The 16,264-nt window shown below is 40.0% G+C and overlaps 1 protein-coding gene across 1 annotated transcript; it reads right to left on the reverse strand.

The window, feature by feature from the left end:
- Nucleotides 1-375: 375 nt before the first annotated feature.
- LOC111234325 (neuroligin-3-like) lies at nt 376-15,073 on the reverse strand. The gene is made up of 7 exons (XM_022762339.1): nt 14,927-15,073; nt 10,922-11,593; nt 8,922-8,981; nt 7,868-8,017; nt 6,806-6,991; nt 3,983-4,772; nt 376-1,840 (listed from the first exon to the last, which is right to left on the reverse strand). The coding sequence occupies exons 2-7, from the start codon at nt 11,400-11,402 to the stop codon at nt 1,042-1,044; spliced, it is 2,466 nt and encodes an 821-aa protein (XP_022618060.1). The 5' UTR covers nt 11,403-11,593; nt 14,927-15,073; the 3' UTR covers nt 376-1,041.
- Between the last annotated feature and the right edge of the window lie 1,191 nt (nt 15,074-16,264).

The raw sequence follows: 16,264 nt of genomic DNA on the forward strand, positions 1-16,264 counted from the left end.
CTGAAGACCTTACAGTTTTCATAAACAAACGACAAATAAAATGTTGGTCTAAGTTTATTCTGTACAAACAAGCCAAGCCAAAAGAACCATGAGTTGGTTAGAGTAGGAAAACACATCTCAAGCGATTCTCTTTTGAACGTGAAGCATTAGTTATAGTCCTACAATGTATTAAGCAAAATTTATGGACACATGAAAAAAAAAAATATAGCAAGGATACTCAAATAGACTACAATAGTTTACACAGCACTACATATGCAAAACTGAATTGTTAATTTCAAATATTGCCTAATTTACATTTTTGTAGCGTACTTGTCACCAACACACACACACACACACACACACACACATCCACACACCCACACACACACACACACACACACACACACATACACACACACACACACACACACACAGGGGTGCTATATTTTGCACTACCAGGTAGAAATATGTTGGACATTTTTACCACGTGTGACCAGTAACATTTCAATCCACTGTTGATATGATTCCACAGTAATTTCTTATGTGAGCGAGTTACAAGGCATTTTAAAGTAATTGCAGTAAAAATACATTTTCATAATAAGCAATGTACCATGAGAAATATGTATAAAATAGCTCGATAATAGTAATAATAATACTGCTTTCGGCTTTTCCCAGATCTCATCTCTGTCCACCACGAGTTGTAATGTCACTTCGTTCCTCGAGATCAAAATAGATATCACAGAGTAAGAAAAAGCTTTCCATACAAATCCAACTGTATAAACATTATATTAAGTTCTTGCTAGGTAAAGTTCCAAAAAAGCCAAAGTGGAAAATGAAATGCACTTTTTTCTTTTTAACTGCCTTTTAAAATGAGTATTATAAAATGACTCTGCAGTTAGACTTCCTATTATGAGAGAGCAAAGGCAGGATGTTGGCGGTTGTACACCTTTGGAAAAGACAGAACAAACATAATCAATCCTATTTTACCTACACATCCTAAATACAGCTTTACATTTCCATGTTTTACGTACGTCACATTTCTAATTTCCATCTCCTGCCAGGTTATACCCGTGTGGTAGAGTGGGTGCTGGGCAGGCCTGCAGAGCTGTAACCAGCCGGGAAGGTGCTGTACGGACTCATGTTGGAGAGGCCCATCAGGGAGTTGGGGATCATGGTGATGTTGTTGGGGGTCATCAGAGGGATGTCATCAGGAGAGCGGCGCTGGGTAAGTGAGTAGTCTAAGCTGGGTGAGACGTGAAGAGGATTGTGAAGGGCCTCACACTGGTTCCTTTGCTGGGATGACAGGGTCTCGTCTACAGTGGTGGTGTGGCTCACGTTGTTGCCTTTGCTGTCTCGCTGGGGACTGGGCTGCTGCGACGTGTCCTGCCGACTGCGCTTGTCCTTTCGGTAGTACAGAGCAGCGAAGGCCAGGACGTTGAGAAAGAGCAATGATGCCCCTACAGCAATAGTGACGCTGAGCTCTGTGGAGTAATCTCTCGGGTTCGGCATGATTAGAGGACCCATCTCCCTCCCCCCTTCCCCGTCACTGTGAGCAGTGGATACAGGAGGACGCCCTGTGCTGCCAGACTTTTTGCCATTGGACTGGGTGGGATCCAGCGGGGTGACCTTGGTGGTGGTAGAGGAGTAATGGAACATGTCGTGGAGGTTGTAGAGATGGGGTACCAGGTGTTTCCAGAAGGCCACCTTGGTGGCGCGGTAGTGATCGCGGATACGAGGCTTTAGGCCAATGTGCAAGTACAGCTGGTCATAGGGGTCGTACTTAGACCAGGCCACCTCCTCAAAGCGGTTGGCCTTGGTGTGGATGAACTTGGTGTCCTGTGGCACTGGCTTGTTAGGATCCCTGCAGACACATCATAGAAAACTTGGGTCACAAAAAATAACTGTGTTGAAAGAAAACTTTGTCTTATGGTTTGTTGATAAATCAATACATATGTCGACTTTCAGCAGAATCATATTGCGATGAAATGATCTTATCGAGTTATCAATGTAGAAATTTTGTTGTCCAAATGAATGATCCAGAACAAGCTAACAAGATTCTACACACAGTGGTACACAGTTCCTTGCACTGAACATTAGTTAGCTGGATGCTGCGATTTTGCTTATGTTTGCTATACCATATTGCTATCAGAAAATACCTTCATTAATGATTTCAACCACATTGCCCAGACATATTATAAATGCAATTTTGCCATTCGAAATACATATGGAAACAGAAGAATTTCATCAATATAAAGGCAAAAAAGGAGGTCAACACAATGTAATATCACCATCTCTCCTCAAGGGCTCAGCATTCCCTCATTCCTACACTGACACTACACAGCAGCCTACAGTGACCTGTGCTGTCTTTCTGACTGCCAGGGTCATCATGAACAAAGAGTCATTGCGGCTGTGCATTCAGTATGCAGGAAAACTGAGTGAGCTAGCAATGGAGTCCTCACTAGAGTGCAACTCACGTATTATACGTATTGCTTATTCTCAAAAACGCACAGCAAATCTTTGTTGCCGTATGACAAATTGTAAAGGAAGGTGTCAGATGGAGAGCTGTTGAGTTTTAATCTGTTGTTACTTTCAACAGGATGCTTTTTCAGCGCTGGGTCAGTGTACGTGTAATATAAAGTCAACATCAGACCATAGCTTGTCTTGAATAACACTCAATAACTCTCATTTGCTGAAAACTGGAAAACATGATCAAGCTGGAAAAGTGTTTCGTTTCTTAGAATACTTTAAAATGTCACTGCTTCTAATTATTATCCAATATCTAAAAGAAACCTATAGTTAGATATATAGAAGATGCTGTAGATACATAGATGGATACATTTTTGTGCTACAAATAAATGCTAGACAGCCAGAAGGAAAGAAATCTCCACAGTGAAGAGTTCATCTCTGACCAGTGACTTGAATACTTCATACTCAAATCTATACAGTACCTTCAATGAAGACACTATTATTTGCTACCAGTGTATGAATATTATGTATTCCAAGAAAACATGATACACAGTATATACATGATATATTTCTGTGCTGATTGTTTGTACAAAACCTACTTGAAATCACAACTCAGAGTAAAGTCGGGCAAGGTTTATGGAGTATATCTGAACTGCGTCTTCAAACTTTCTCTATAACGTAACCTTTCTGCTAAACAGTGAAGAACTGCTTTAAACATTTATGTGAATTAAGCTGTAAATTTTAAGATCCATCACCTTTAGGAAGTCTGCCAAAAGTGAGGAAAATTTGAGGGACAGTCACTTTTCAATCTCAGCACTACTGGAAAATTTGTGTATAAAAATGTATATAAAGAGACATTTCACAGAAGCCTAAACACAACACTGGCCCTTTAAAAAGAGACAACTTGGCATTTAAAAAGATACAGCTTTCATTAGATTGCGTGTACAGAATTGTGTGTAGTCTGCAGTTTTCTCAGTAAATGTAACTAGACAGTAGAGCATAACCTGTTTTTTTAGCATTTGGCATTGGATACTTATTTTTGTCAAAAGTATGGGGGCAAAATTAAGCTGTTTTTCACACACATAGTTTCGTCAAACCAGTTAGAGCAAGTGGAAGCACACATAACATACAATTAGACATGACAATTTATAGATGTTCGATGTTTGATATTAATTGGCAAAAGCTGAAGCACCACTTTTCATGTGCAAGTTCTTATGGACTAACAAAGGAGAAAAGGCTAGAAGACGTGGCAGTGGGAGTTCAGGCTGCACTTAATTAGGAGGAACTACTTAAGGCTGAATCCTACAGTCCTTTAATCAGGGTGATAAAAGAAGGGTAAATGTAGACAGAAGTTTAACATCTCAACACAAATCAGCTCTGCACAAGTAAGGCCAGTTATGTTATACCCCCACACTCTGACCATCTCTAAGCCACGACTAGAATGCAAAATGAGATGCTGCACGAGATTCTAATGCATGGTAACTGTGTATCTAAGGCATATTCATGTACTTTGTACTTTGGATTTGCTGTTACTCACCCACTTTTGGCAAAGTTGGTCCAATAAGTCATAACCACAGCGCTGAGCATGATGTCATTCCTAGAGAAGTTACAGGGGAAAAGATCCGTTGGGCCCACCATGGGGATGCCAAACACATAAGGCACCTCATCTCCGTGCGCTGAGTCTGACCACACAGGCTTCATGAGGCTCTGGCAGTGGTGGTAGAAGGCGTAGAAGTACGTGGGAGAGCCGTAGCGGGCATGTAGGTCAGCCGTCACCACTGAGGGCTCCACCCATTGGTGGTCGGTGAATAGAGCCACCAGGGTCTTCCTCCTTGTTTCTGGGTTGTCCTTGTCAGCCCAGTCTGTGTACATGAATTTAATTGTCTCCCTCAGTGTGTCCTTCCCTTCTGGGTAACCGTACAAACTGTCCACAAAGTCTGACACAGCAAAGTCAAAGTCGCTGCCAGACACACCGTCCTCCAGGTCCATCACATTCTCCACAAAGCGCAATCCCTCTCCTTGGTTAACCCCCAGCATTATGTCATAGTTAAGGAACTCGCCCTGCTCCATCAGGATCTCGGGGTCATCTGGGATGACGTCACCGTCAATGACAGGGCCAAAAGCCACGCGGTATCGCGCAGCCTGGATGTCTTGCTCCACCAGCTCCTTAGCACTCTTCTTCTGCAGGCAGGAGACCATGTCCACGGTATCCAGCACGTTGCAGCCAACCCTTTCGGCCAGCATTCGAGTGTACTTGACTGGCTGGTAGTTGACAGCCCAGCTGGACAGAGCTGAACCGCTCTGGATGATGGCTCTGTGGAATAAACCTTGGGACACAAAATTCAGAACAAAAAGACGAAGGACAAAGGTCCAAAGAATAGTGGTTAGTATTTAACTCTACAAAATCATTATAATTAATAGCATTATGAACTACCCTAAGCAAATTCTATTAAGAATTGAATAGTTTGTTGCCACACAAAATTTAAGTAGACAAAAGCAAACTAGCCTACATGTGATGCACTTGGCATACTAGCCAGGGATATAAAGCAGTACAGAGAGTGTACAGGCCAGATAGCTGAACCTTGCTGATGAGAAGCTGCTCAGTGAAGCAGCTGGGAGAAGAAATTAACTGGTATCCTATTACCAGTTCATTTCAATAATTTCTAGTTGGTCCCATCTATTGTTATTATAATGATGAAAAAAACTTGCTTTTCTCTGTTGATCCTCTTATTTGTTTCATGTGGTGGCATTGCTATATGCAGATGAGGGTGAATACATGTCAAATTAATGATCAATTTGCTTCATTGTTTCTGTGCAGAGGTGCAGAGGTAGGTTACTCTACACTAGTTACTGGCAGACGTACAGTAATGGTAGAATCGTTAAAACTGTGTGTCTAACAAGCTGCATAGCATACACATAGACTGCTGATGCCAACTGTGCAGTGTAGGGTCTGTGCAGAGAGCTGAATATGCAGTAACTCTGATCCTTCAATGTTGATACAGTCAACACGCTGCTCTGTTGAATTGTTTATATGCAGTGCGTCACCTCTGTCTCTAGGGAGTTTGTATCTAAAACTAAAAATGACAAGTGATATGTATCAACTCAAAAAATACTCTGCTGAGGTTAAGGCATTGCAGTCTCTGGAAAAAGAGTGCAAGGACAGTGTCACTTTCTCCCTCCTTTGCTGTCATTTATTTCAATTTTTTTAGGGCAGCAGCTAGCTAGTCTACTTCAAAGACAGCCGGAGATCTTTGTGCGTTTGCTGCAGCCCAGCTAGGGCATCAAAGACAAACCTCACAAAGGACAGTTGCCGCAGCCTCCATGGCATTGATAAAAACACACAATTTCTGCCCTTCCTGTGATTCTGTCCAGCATCAATGGGACGACCAGAGCAATAATACCAAAAAGATAAGAGGTTAAATTCCCAGTGGGCCACCTCTATTGAAATACACACCTTTGATTCTTACAAGGAGCATTGGATAGGTGTTCACCAAATGGCATGTTTTAATGTTACCTATTTTATTTTTCAGTGGATATCAGCTACCAGTTGCCCATTGATTTTGTATACGGTATATAATTAAAAATACATTGATTTATGTTGTCATTTTAAAATAATCTTACAGCAGTTGATGATATGATGATATGAGAATATCCCATTTTCAATTAAGATACCTTCCACACATATTTGTGGGGAAAAACAACATATGACTTTAGGATCCTGCTTCATCTGCACACAAAGCTAGTCTTTGGTGAAACAATGCATTCACTCAAGGTTTTACAATAGCGGAAGACCAATACACCAAAATCAATGGTAATCTTGATATTTTTACCACACCGTGCAGGTAGGTAAACAAGGGTAAAAATAATGACACTGAGAGACTGAAATATTAATCAGTCGAAAAAACTGACAGAATAGGTGAACGTGATGACATGCTGAAAACTTCATAATGCCGGTAGGTTTCTTTAAGAGTTTCACATTTTAAGAGGCAAAGCTTTTAGGCTGATTAGATTGAGTAGAGGGGAACAAAAGCAATCACTTACTTAACAAATACCCCCTTTACCCCATTCCCATATCATAACACTTCATCTCTTGGAAAGACCATTTAGAGCTGCACTTGAAACAACATTCCAGAATGAGAACAACATTCCAGAATGATTAAAAAAGATTGTTCCAAAAGTAACACTGACATCTTTAAGATAAGAAATTAATTTGATTGAGAATTTTTTTTTTATCTTGTATGTAAAAGTTTGTGGATTTTGACATTGATTTTTCATTGCTGTATTTTCCTGTGCATTAATTACTACTTGCATTAATTATTGATGCCAGCGATAAGTTAGATTACAAATAGCAGATTTTTACCCTCTGAGTGGTGGGACAATGTTAGCAGACTGACACAGGATGCACCGATCCCAGATCCAAAGACTGTGATGCGGCCCGGGTCTCCTCCAAAGTAACCGATGTTCTTACTGATCCAACGAAGAGCTTGAATCTGGTCCAGGAGTCCATAGTTTCCTTTTGCTGCTTGGTCACCGGTACTGAGGAAGCCTGAAATATACAGAGAGACACCAGAGCCAGTACTGAAATAGAGATCTACAATATGTGTCACAGCTTTGATCTAAAGTTGTAGCCCAGCAGAGCATCTGAATAAACTGACACCGTTTCCCCTCAGGTGCAAATATGCCTTTGCTCTAACCCACAGTGTCTCGACTGCTTTAGTCAACTCCTTGTGATAGTCTCTAAGCCGCAGTGGCCCTCAGGAAGTGAACAGGGCTCTGCTCATCAAATCTGAATGCTCTCCTCGCAAAAGTGACTTCATAACATTCAGCATGGATAAAGAAATAAATCTTTCACCTGTGGCTATTTCTTTAAATTAATTACATAAAACCACACAGAGGTCACTGGTGCTCTTACAATTGATGCTATTACTTATTGCCTTGTCTAGTCTCATCTAAACAACATAGTGTTTTGAATGTTAAACATGGGGACATGAAAAACTCTTGACTTTGTGAATGCTGGTGAATGCTGCACCCCCACCATACTGTATCTAAATCATTTCTTCTTTTAAGAACAGCGAAGTCTGATAATCTTGTACAGATCAGATAAATCCATCTATAGGAAGATAAATTGCATTTTCAGAATGGCTATAAAACAGCTTGTGTGCAACAAGGACAAGGCATGATAAGTATTTACCTCGCTTTTCCTCTGAGGACGACATTTGTATACAAATCAAGCTATGCCATGCTACCAAGATATCCTTTACCTATATTTTCTCATACTGTTTCACATTTTTCTGTCATATGTCTGCTTCTTTTTAAAGGTCGATGACGGTAACATAAGTGGAAATTAATGACAGTTATTACAGTTTATTCTCTCAGATTAAACAGGGATAGAAGAGTTACCACACACAGATGTTGAAATCACCTAATATTCCAATTCTGTAGTTGAGCGTGACCACAACAACATTCCCATAACTGGCCAGCACGCTGCCGTCCATCATGTTCCCAGTGCCCTCCATATAGGAGCCTCCATGGATGTAGACCATCACAGGTCGGGCTTCAGAGTCCCTTATATCTGCAATGTCAACACACACACACATGCTGAGCAAACAACTGCAGAGGCAACAGTAATGAAATGGAAAATTGATGGAGCACTGCTTCTAAAACTTTAGATCCCAACTGTTCAGTATGAGGTATGGGTAAAGACTGCTTAGAAAAGATGCTCAGAAGCAGTGATAGGCCTGTGGTTTGGAAGCTGTAATGACATTCAGAAAATGTATGGTAAATACAATCTGACACAGGGTATATGAATAAAATGGTCAAATATAATTAACAACAGTTTTAGAGTGCATGTAAGCCCTACACCAAGAATATTTGTGCTCTGTACCATATGTGAGCTTCTTTGCATTCGAGATTGAAAGAGAAAAAAACCTATTGATCTGACTTGTGGTTTGATCTCAGTTGAGGAGGAAATTCTGTAATAGGTTTTACAGTTCAACATATAATGCATGCACAGGCATAAAAAAACAAGCTTTACATTTGTAGACTTGAACTGAAAAGTAACTAATCGAGCTCTTGTTATTTATCAGCATGACCTAAAATAGAAACTGTGTTATTTTTCCTATAGAAATAGAGAATCTATGTTTTCAAACCAATCTGTTACACAGACTAATGACTGGCTTTAAAAGGGAAAATAAGACAGATAAGTAGATCATGCAATCTCTGGATCAATGTGCGTGCCAGCAGAGATGTAGCACTTACTGAAAGGACTGCAAAATAGCTCAATGAAGACACAAGGTGCAGTAACAGCAAACTCATGTAATCAGAAATCAGATAACAACATTTTTCTTAATCCACTCTAAACAAAAGAGCCCCCCATGGTTCTTCAAGAAAGTAAAAACGAACAATTTTAAGATCTTCATCCACCAAACTCAAACTAAAAGAATCCATGCAGCAAGACTTTGAGCTCTTAAAAATACCTTCAGATATATGAGTCTCAGCATGTGAGAAAGCCGCCCCCTTTTTCTTGTGTTGGCTCCCTGGGATTCACATACGGAAAAAAAAAAAGAAAAAAAAAAAAGAAATACAGAATTCAAAATAGCATGGTTGACTGTGTTTCTTATTTAATGTAAGGTCCAATCAAACTGACAGAATCTGGAGAAAAAGGATCCATGAATGAATGGCAAGAAGAAGATTACCCCATTTACATGCAGTATGTTGCACTTTTCCCTGTAGTTGCTTTTTGACAAGATGTAGATGACATTATGTAAAATCTTTAGAGACGTATGACACAATTAAACACAATTATAAAATGAGTTAGAGTTACAAAACAATAAGTACTGTAATTCTGGTTTAGTCAAGTAAACAAATTCTTGTTCCTTTTTATATTTGTAGGAAATGGCACATTGTGCATGTGTGCATGCACATGTGCACATACACACACTGTTACCTCTGAATGGTTGATTATTTCAATTATTATTACTCAGCTTTGACTGGAGCAATACATCTTTCTTGGTTCATTTTATCTCTCTATACAACTATATATACACAAAATGTCACATTGATTCTTCAAGTAAACCACTGCAAGATAATTACTGAAGATATGAGGTGTATGGTTTATCAATGCATAATCAATAAACTCAGACTTGAGTGTGGCATCAGGCCACATAAATAAATATTAAATAGTGTAAATTTTAGAAACCCTCTCTTTAATTTGACATGGCAAAAAGAATAGTGGCAAAGGTTTCAGATCAGTGAAACAAATAATAAAGTGACAGAATGCCCGGGGTGTATTTTAAATAAACAATGGCAAAGTCTGAAGAAATAAAAAATATGTTGAACCAATGGGTTAATTTATGTGTTTTAAAATATGAATGCAAATGTAAAAATTTAATTAACCTGTTTGTGTGCCGGGTGATGCGGCTTTTAGGCAGCACTCAGTCCAGGGGCTTTATGAAACGTGGGCTGCACCATTTTGGACAGCTACCTCTCAACTAGGCTGTTTATCTGTTGTTGCTACGCTACCATAGAAAAACCAGTCAAAGTGTGGCATGTTACACACACAAGCTGAACACGGTTAAACTGTGAATGCTGAGTGTTTCGTATTATATTGAATGCCTGAGAGGGGGACAATATATTCTCAGGGACCGTGTTCAATTGGCATATTGAAGTAACCTGAACTAGAGAAAGATGTTTGTTAACACCAGGTTTAGAGAACATACAGCATTGCTGTGGTATCACATTGTTCTGCTAATCTACAGATTCACCACAGACACACAAAATATTCCCTTGCTGGTTCATTTCACAGATCTATTAGATAAGAAAATAGGAAAGGATTCAGCCAGCGATAGACAGTTGACTCCTATACTCACTAATTGGCCCCCAACAGACACACTGTCTGAACAAAGCAGTGATTCAGTAAAAGAATATAAAGAAATTATAATTTTTAACAAACATGGACAGCTAGCTTTACTCGATCACCTAAGTAATTCTTCATGATTACCTTTGATGTCGTGTCCTGTCAGCCAAATATGCTAGGCTCATCGTTTTAACAGCTGAAAATTATTGCTTGGTTTAGGTGGACCAATACTTGAACATCACCTTACCTCAGCAATATTTTACTAAATGTCTATTAGTGAGAGAGCAAGCACATACCCCAGTACATTTATGTTCACTTACACCTCTCTGTGTGCATCTATAAACCCTCAGTGGAATCAGGGCAATGTCTTCATCAAAATATGAGTAAGTTCCCGCTAATCAATGGGACCATGATTGTTATTTCAAATGGAATATGATTGCAACATGTGGGTCCATGGTGACATTGCTTCGGATGGTAAATCAGCCCTGGCGGTGGCAGCAATGACATGAGCAGTGGTCACACACATGCTATGTGATGATCACAGGACGACATCAGGGCCACAATAACAGTGATCGATGGACATGGAAAGTCATTGCTGTCCGTTTTACCACACCAACTCACCATCCTCTGTTGGAGCGTAGATGTTTAGATATAAACAGTCCTCACTCTGATCCTGAATGTATGTGGCTACAGTATCCAGGTTATAGGTGAACCATATGGGCATCATGATCTCTGGCACGGTGTTGTGGATGTTCTGAGGGCACACAGGCATGAAGTGGGTAGCATTCTTGATACCTGACCAAGAGGAGGGCTGGTCTGGGGGCATGAAACGCTTCTCACCCACTGGTGGGGCGGCATAGGGGACACCTAGATACTGATCAACGGGCCTCAGCACCTCGCTGGGCACAGGAACCCTGAGGCCTCGAAGTTTCCCAAACTGGGTGGTGACTGTCGGGTAGAATTTCTGGCTCGTTGCCTTGGTGAATGACCAGCAGGAACATAATATCCACCAAAGAAGAGCACAGTGGGTGATGGTTACAGTCCCTTGCTGATGTAGCAGGTGTGCAGGCAACAGATGGTCTCTAAATGTAGCCAGCCACATGGTCTGGGCAAGACAGTGCCCTTTGCACAACACAAATGCACACTGTAGTGTCTGTTCAGTCCTGCTGTCCTGACCCTGTCAAACAGACATCACTCACTGCACCTTTGACTCCGATGGTTATCAAATCCAGATACACCTCAGCCAAGTATGGACCACCTCCACTTCCACTTTTCATTGCAGGGCACACAGATCTGGAAATGACACGATTAGAAAAATGATCAACAATGAAACTTCAAAACTATTGAAGGTCGCTTTTAAAAAAAATATATTATTTTTATATCAACTTAATATCAGTATAGCACATCCACTGTAACACTTTGATGCTAATAACATTTTGGGACAATTTGCTGGCTTAAAAGAGCAAATGTATGCTTTTACATCTAGAAATCACTGAATACTGATCTCTGTGTATCAGTGGAGGAGGCGATCTGAAAAACCCATCTGCTGAGATGTTGAAGTGACGCTGTGAAAGCATCCCAAGATAAAAGGTGTTAAGCACCTCTTATGTATAAGCAACAAAGTGAACAGCAGCAGAAAAAATCGTTAATACGTACTCATTAGGGATTAAAAAGACACACTCGGAGAGAAATTTTCGATTTCATTGTGATATTTCAGTGTTCAATATATTTCAAAAACACCAAATATAGGGAATGTGTTTGTGTCTTACATATAAGCATCACTGTCAGCCGCTGACTTGAAAGGCCGCAGAACAAACATGTCTGATGGGACCACACTAGCACCAAACCCTCCTCATAAAGCAGAGTAATTGCAGGTTAACTGAAAGACTTGAGGCAGGCTTAGAGACAGCAATAGACCATTTGAGTTCAGAGAAAAATGATTCTTCGACACTTCTTTTTAAGAGTCAGATTTGTTGCGGTCTACATCTTTCACTTCTTTCAGCAAATACGTACAGATAGGAAGTGAAACGAATGTGGAAGGTGAGTTTTTTCTCTTTCAGCTTTTATGATCAGAAGGAATCTGATTTCATTTTTCACAGTGTAATGAAATACTGCTGTTTACAAATCAGATATAATAGAAGACATAAAAGAAGTCCTGTTGATCCACATATATATCTTATTTCTAAGTGGAAGAATTCCTTGATCTTGGATCTGTTAGTCATCCCATTAATGTTGGACTGCTTGATGCAAACACATGATCTGTTTGAACCCAACTGCAGTCACCAGAGCTTCTGTGACTTGATGACAAGTGATAACTAGTTACTTAGTTCATCAGTGTGCACGCTTCAGTAAACAGGAGAATACACATTCACCCTACAGTGAACAAACTGAGCTGTGCTTCTTCTAATTAACTACTTTGTAATCCAAAATATATCCAGTCTCCATCCTTACAGTCTAGGATAGCAGTAAGTATAATATCCTTAACACAAGATTCTCACTGGCTCCACAGTGAACAAAGCAAAAACAAGCTTGTTAAATTAATCAAATTTATTGACGAGTGCTACCTCAAGCATTGACACACTGCAGCGAGACAGCTCTCGTTCAATCTGATGAACCTTTCTGTTAAGACGGGGGACAATTTCTTCCTTGGAATTTGAGAAACTAATTAACCTCAGATGTGGTGCATTGGCTTTTCTCTTTGCCTGCAACATTTTGTTTACCCTAACAGGAACATAAACACAAATAAAGGCACAGCTCATTCTCAGTTTCACATATGCAGCACATTACCTGCTATGAACATCATTGCAGTTTGTCAGTTTTTATGCAGTGAACCAAATCAGATACATTTAGTCTCAAATAGTAGTATCACAGAGGTTCATTGTAGAAATATTGTACATCTCTGCCGTAAGCCAGCTTTGCCCGTATTAATTAACACTTGCCCATAGCCAAAAAAAGGACAAGACTTGTTCCATACCCATCTGCTACGTGACAATGATGTACGGCTCCTAAGACATTAAAATGGAAAAGACAAAGAACCTGATTTTTTTTTCTTGTAGAATGGAGCACATCTTCTGGTTTGGAATTGACACTGATAATAAATGATTTGAATTTCCATTTGGAGGCAATAATCCTCTGTTCCCAAAATCTGCTGTGAAATGGTTATCACTTATCAAATTAGCAGTAACATGCTGTACAGTGGGCATCACCAGTCAGACTTGGTTAAGAAGCAGCAATGGCAGTAAAAAAAAAAGAAAAAAAAAAAGACACCTCTGGGGCTGCTGTAGATCAAAGCGATAATATGAATTCTTAAAATGAGCGGCATTTCCTTTTAAATTACACATGTATTCATGACATGAGCATCAATACATCAGCATATTCTTCCTATTTGACATCAAATCAAACAACTAATTTTATTCACTGGTGCAATGCTGAGGTAGCTTTTTAATGCATTTAGAGTATTTCATTTTGTTTTACTGATAGTAGCTACTGCAGACAGTCAAAGAAGCTGAATAGTGCCTTCAACTGGGCTGCAGACTATTCTCCCAACTTATGGTCTGCGATGGGACAGATGTGGATAAAAGCTTTATGGCTTACACCAAATGGGCCATGTAATAAAAGTGAGCCATCACTCAGCCAAGTTTGATATACTGCAAGTTTTTAGGCAATCTAGACTGGCAGCACACCTGGCAACAGGAGAGGAATAAAAAAACATGGGTAAAATATTTCTTGCCAATTAAATGCCTGCAATAACTCAACAACTGAGTGTTCAAATGTTCAAAAATAAAAATGTTTTATAACCATAACATATTATTCGATTAGACCATTTTGCACCAGTTAGAGGTTTATGCATCACAGTGTTGGTCTGGGTCAAAAGACCTGGGTCTCCTAGGTTTCCTGGACCCAAACACCTCAATTCTCATTTGACTGACTTGATCCCAGTTACAGACCTATTAGAATGATTGCTATAATCGTGTTTCACATCCACCATTACTATCTCTACACCTACATCACTGACAGGCACACAATTTAACACCAATTCACCACTAATAAAAATCTCTGGGACAACATTATTGATTAGGTTCTGGTAGCCTGGGGGCCCTTTACATGAAAGCATTTGAGAAGAAGCCTAGTGTGTCAGACATACTGGGTTCCCAATGCCCTTGTAATTCGACTGGTGTGGATCAAAACCGTTTTAGTGGATTCCCCAAATCCCCCCAATTTAGCAGTGCAATGAAAGAGGGGGTGAGATTGATGCAGATAAGACTGCCTCATAGAAAACATGCAGGTAGCACTCAACATAATGATCAGTGCTTTATAAATTAATGCAAGGATCTAGACCCACAGAGGAAACCAAGCCACAGCCCAGATAGCATCGACAAACTGCTGTAGTGTGTGTGCGCTGCCTCACGTTGTGACTGGGAAGCTTGTTTAATCTAGGTCTAGGACGGTGTAATACTGGATAAAATGGGAAAAAATACTGGCGAGCCAACAAATGTTCAAACATGGTCTATCGCTCAGCAATCCCTTTAAATGAAGCAATTCTCCCAGATGTCAATGATGAATCTGAACAAAGATTCGTCCCTTCTCTCGAAAAAAAAAACCCCCAGAATCATTAGGTTAACTCACCTGCTTTTACAGAAGCTGATACGCGCTCCATCTCGAGATTTCCTCCATACCATTCCCGACAGTTTCGTTATAAGACAATGGGCTGTGTGTGAAATATTTCTCCGGTTCCAGTATCAAACACACGGATCTTTACTCTTATCTCCTGCTTTGCACAGTCTGTGTGCTTTGCGCATTCACGACGCCAAGGTCAGGAGCGCCAACGGTTTTAATGGAGCGCCCACCATAGAGATCTCTCTACGGCGCCCACTGCCAGCGCGTTACTAGGCAACCGCCGGGATACGCCAGTGCATTAAATTCACCCTCCAACAACCGACAAAATCCCAATTTAGAAACCATTAACTAACCACCTTAACATCGGACAGCACTCCTTACACTCACACGCTTTGTGCTCTGGCAAAACCCAGCTGACCAAATGAACAATAAGTGGCTATTCAAGAGGTGTGCAGGCCTGCATGGAGAGAAGATGTGCATTTCCAGGACCAACATTACATTTCACTGGGGTGCTTAAGTATTTTTGCAAATTGTGACAACCATGATAAAATAAGGTGGAACAAGAAAACGCCAGAAAAAATGCTTTGTAATATATTTTAAATTTGATTCCTAATAAGCTGATCTCCTTGCAGCAAAGTCCATGCAATGTGAATTTACTGTATTCAAACCTCTGTTGTCACAACACTATAAGGATTATTATTTTTTAAATGAATTAAATAAATAAATAAATAAATAAATAGATAAATAAATAAATAAATAAATAAATAAATAACTAAATAGCAGTGCTGAAGAGCCCTGCAGTGACAGCCCTTAAACATCAGGCCCACGTTTAAGTGGCAGAATGGATGGACAATGCTGTGCGGCAAAAATGACCACAGGTGGCAGGAAATCAGTCCAGGAAAGGAAAGTGAAAGTTGCTTCTTTCTTAAAATAAGTCAAATACTACCAATCACTGGAATGATTTTTCTACATGTGTTTATTATAAGCATCCTTCATTTAGGGATTTGAAATTATTCAGCTGTTGGACTGTTTGCTAAACTTTCTTTAAATGAAAATATGGATCTGCTTTAACCATACACTATAATATATACAGTATGAGGTGACAGTTGCTGACAGCGCAAACATTTTCCCCACATATGCCCTTCTTTTTTTCAAATGCCTACTGGCCATAGCTGTGATGCTGTGCTTTGTGTATATATAGAGCAGAGGGATTGTCTTTGCAGCTCTTCAGAGAGATACTGCTTAGTGATGTCTGTTTCAAGCTTGGTTACCAAAGCAGGGAGAGCTTTTTACAGAAAAAAATGTCCTTCATAATGTCACTCAAGCAGGGCACAATCTTTTCCTCAG

This window comes from Seriola dumerili, unplaced genomic scaffold, assembly GCF_002260705.1.
Source record: "Seriola dumerili isolate Sdu_G_001 unplaced genomic scaffold, Sdu_1.0 BDQW01000449.1, whole genome shotgun sequence".
Lineage (NCBI taxonomy): Eukaryota > Metazoa > Chordata > Actinopteri > Carangiformes > Carangidae > Seriola > Seriola dumerili.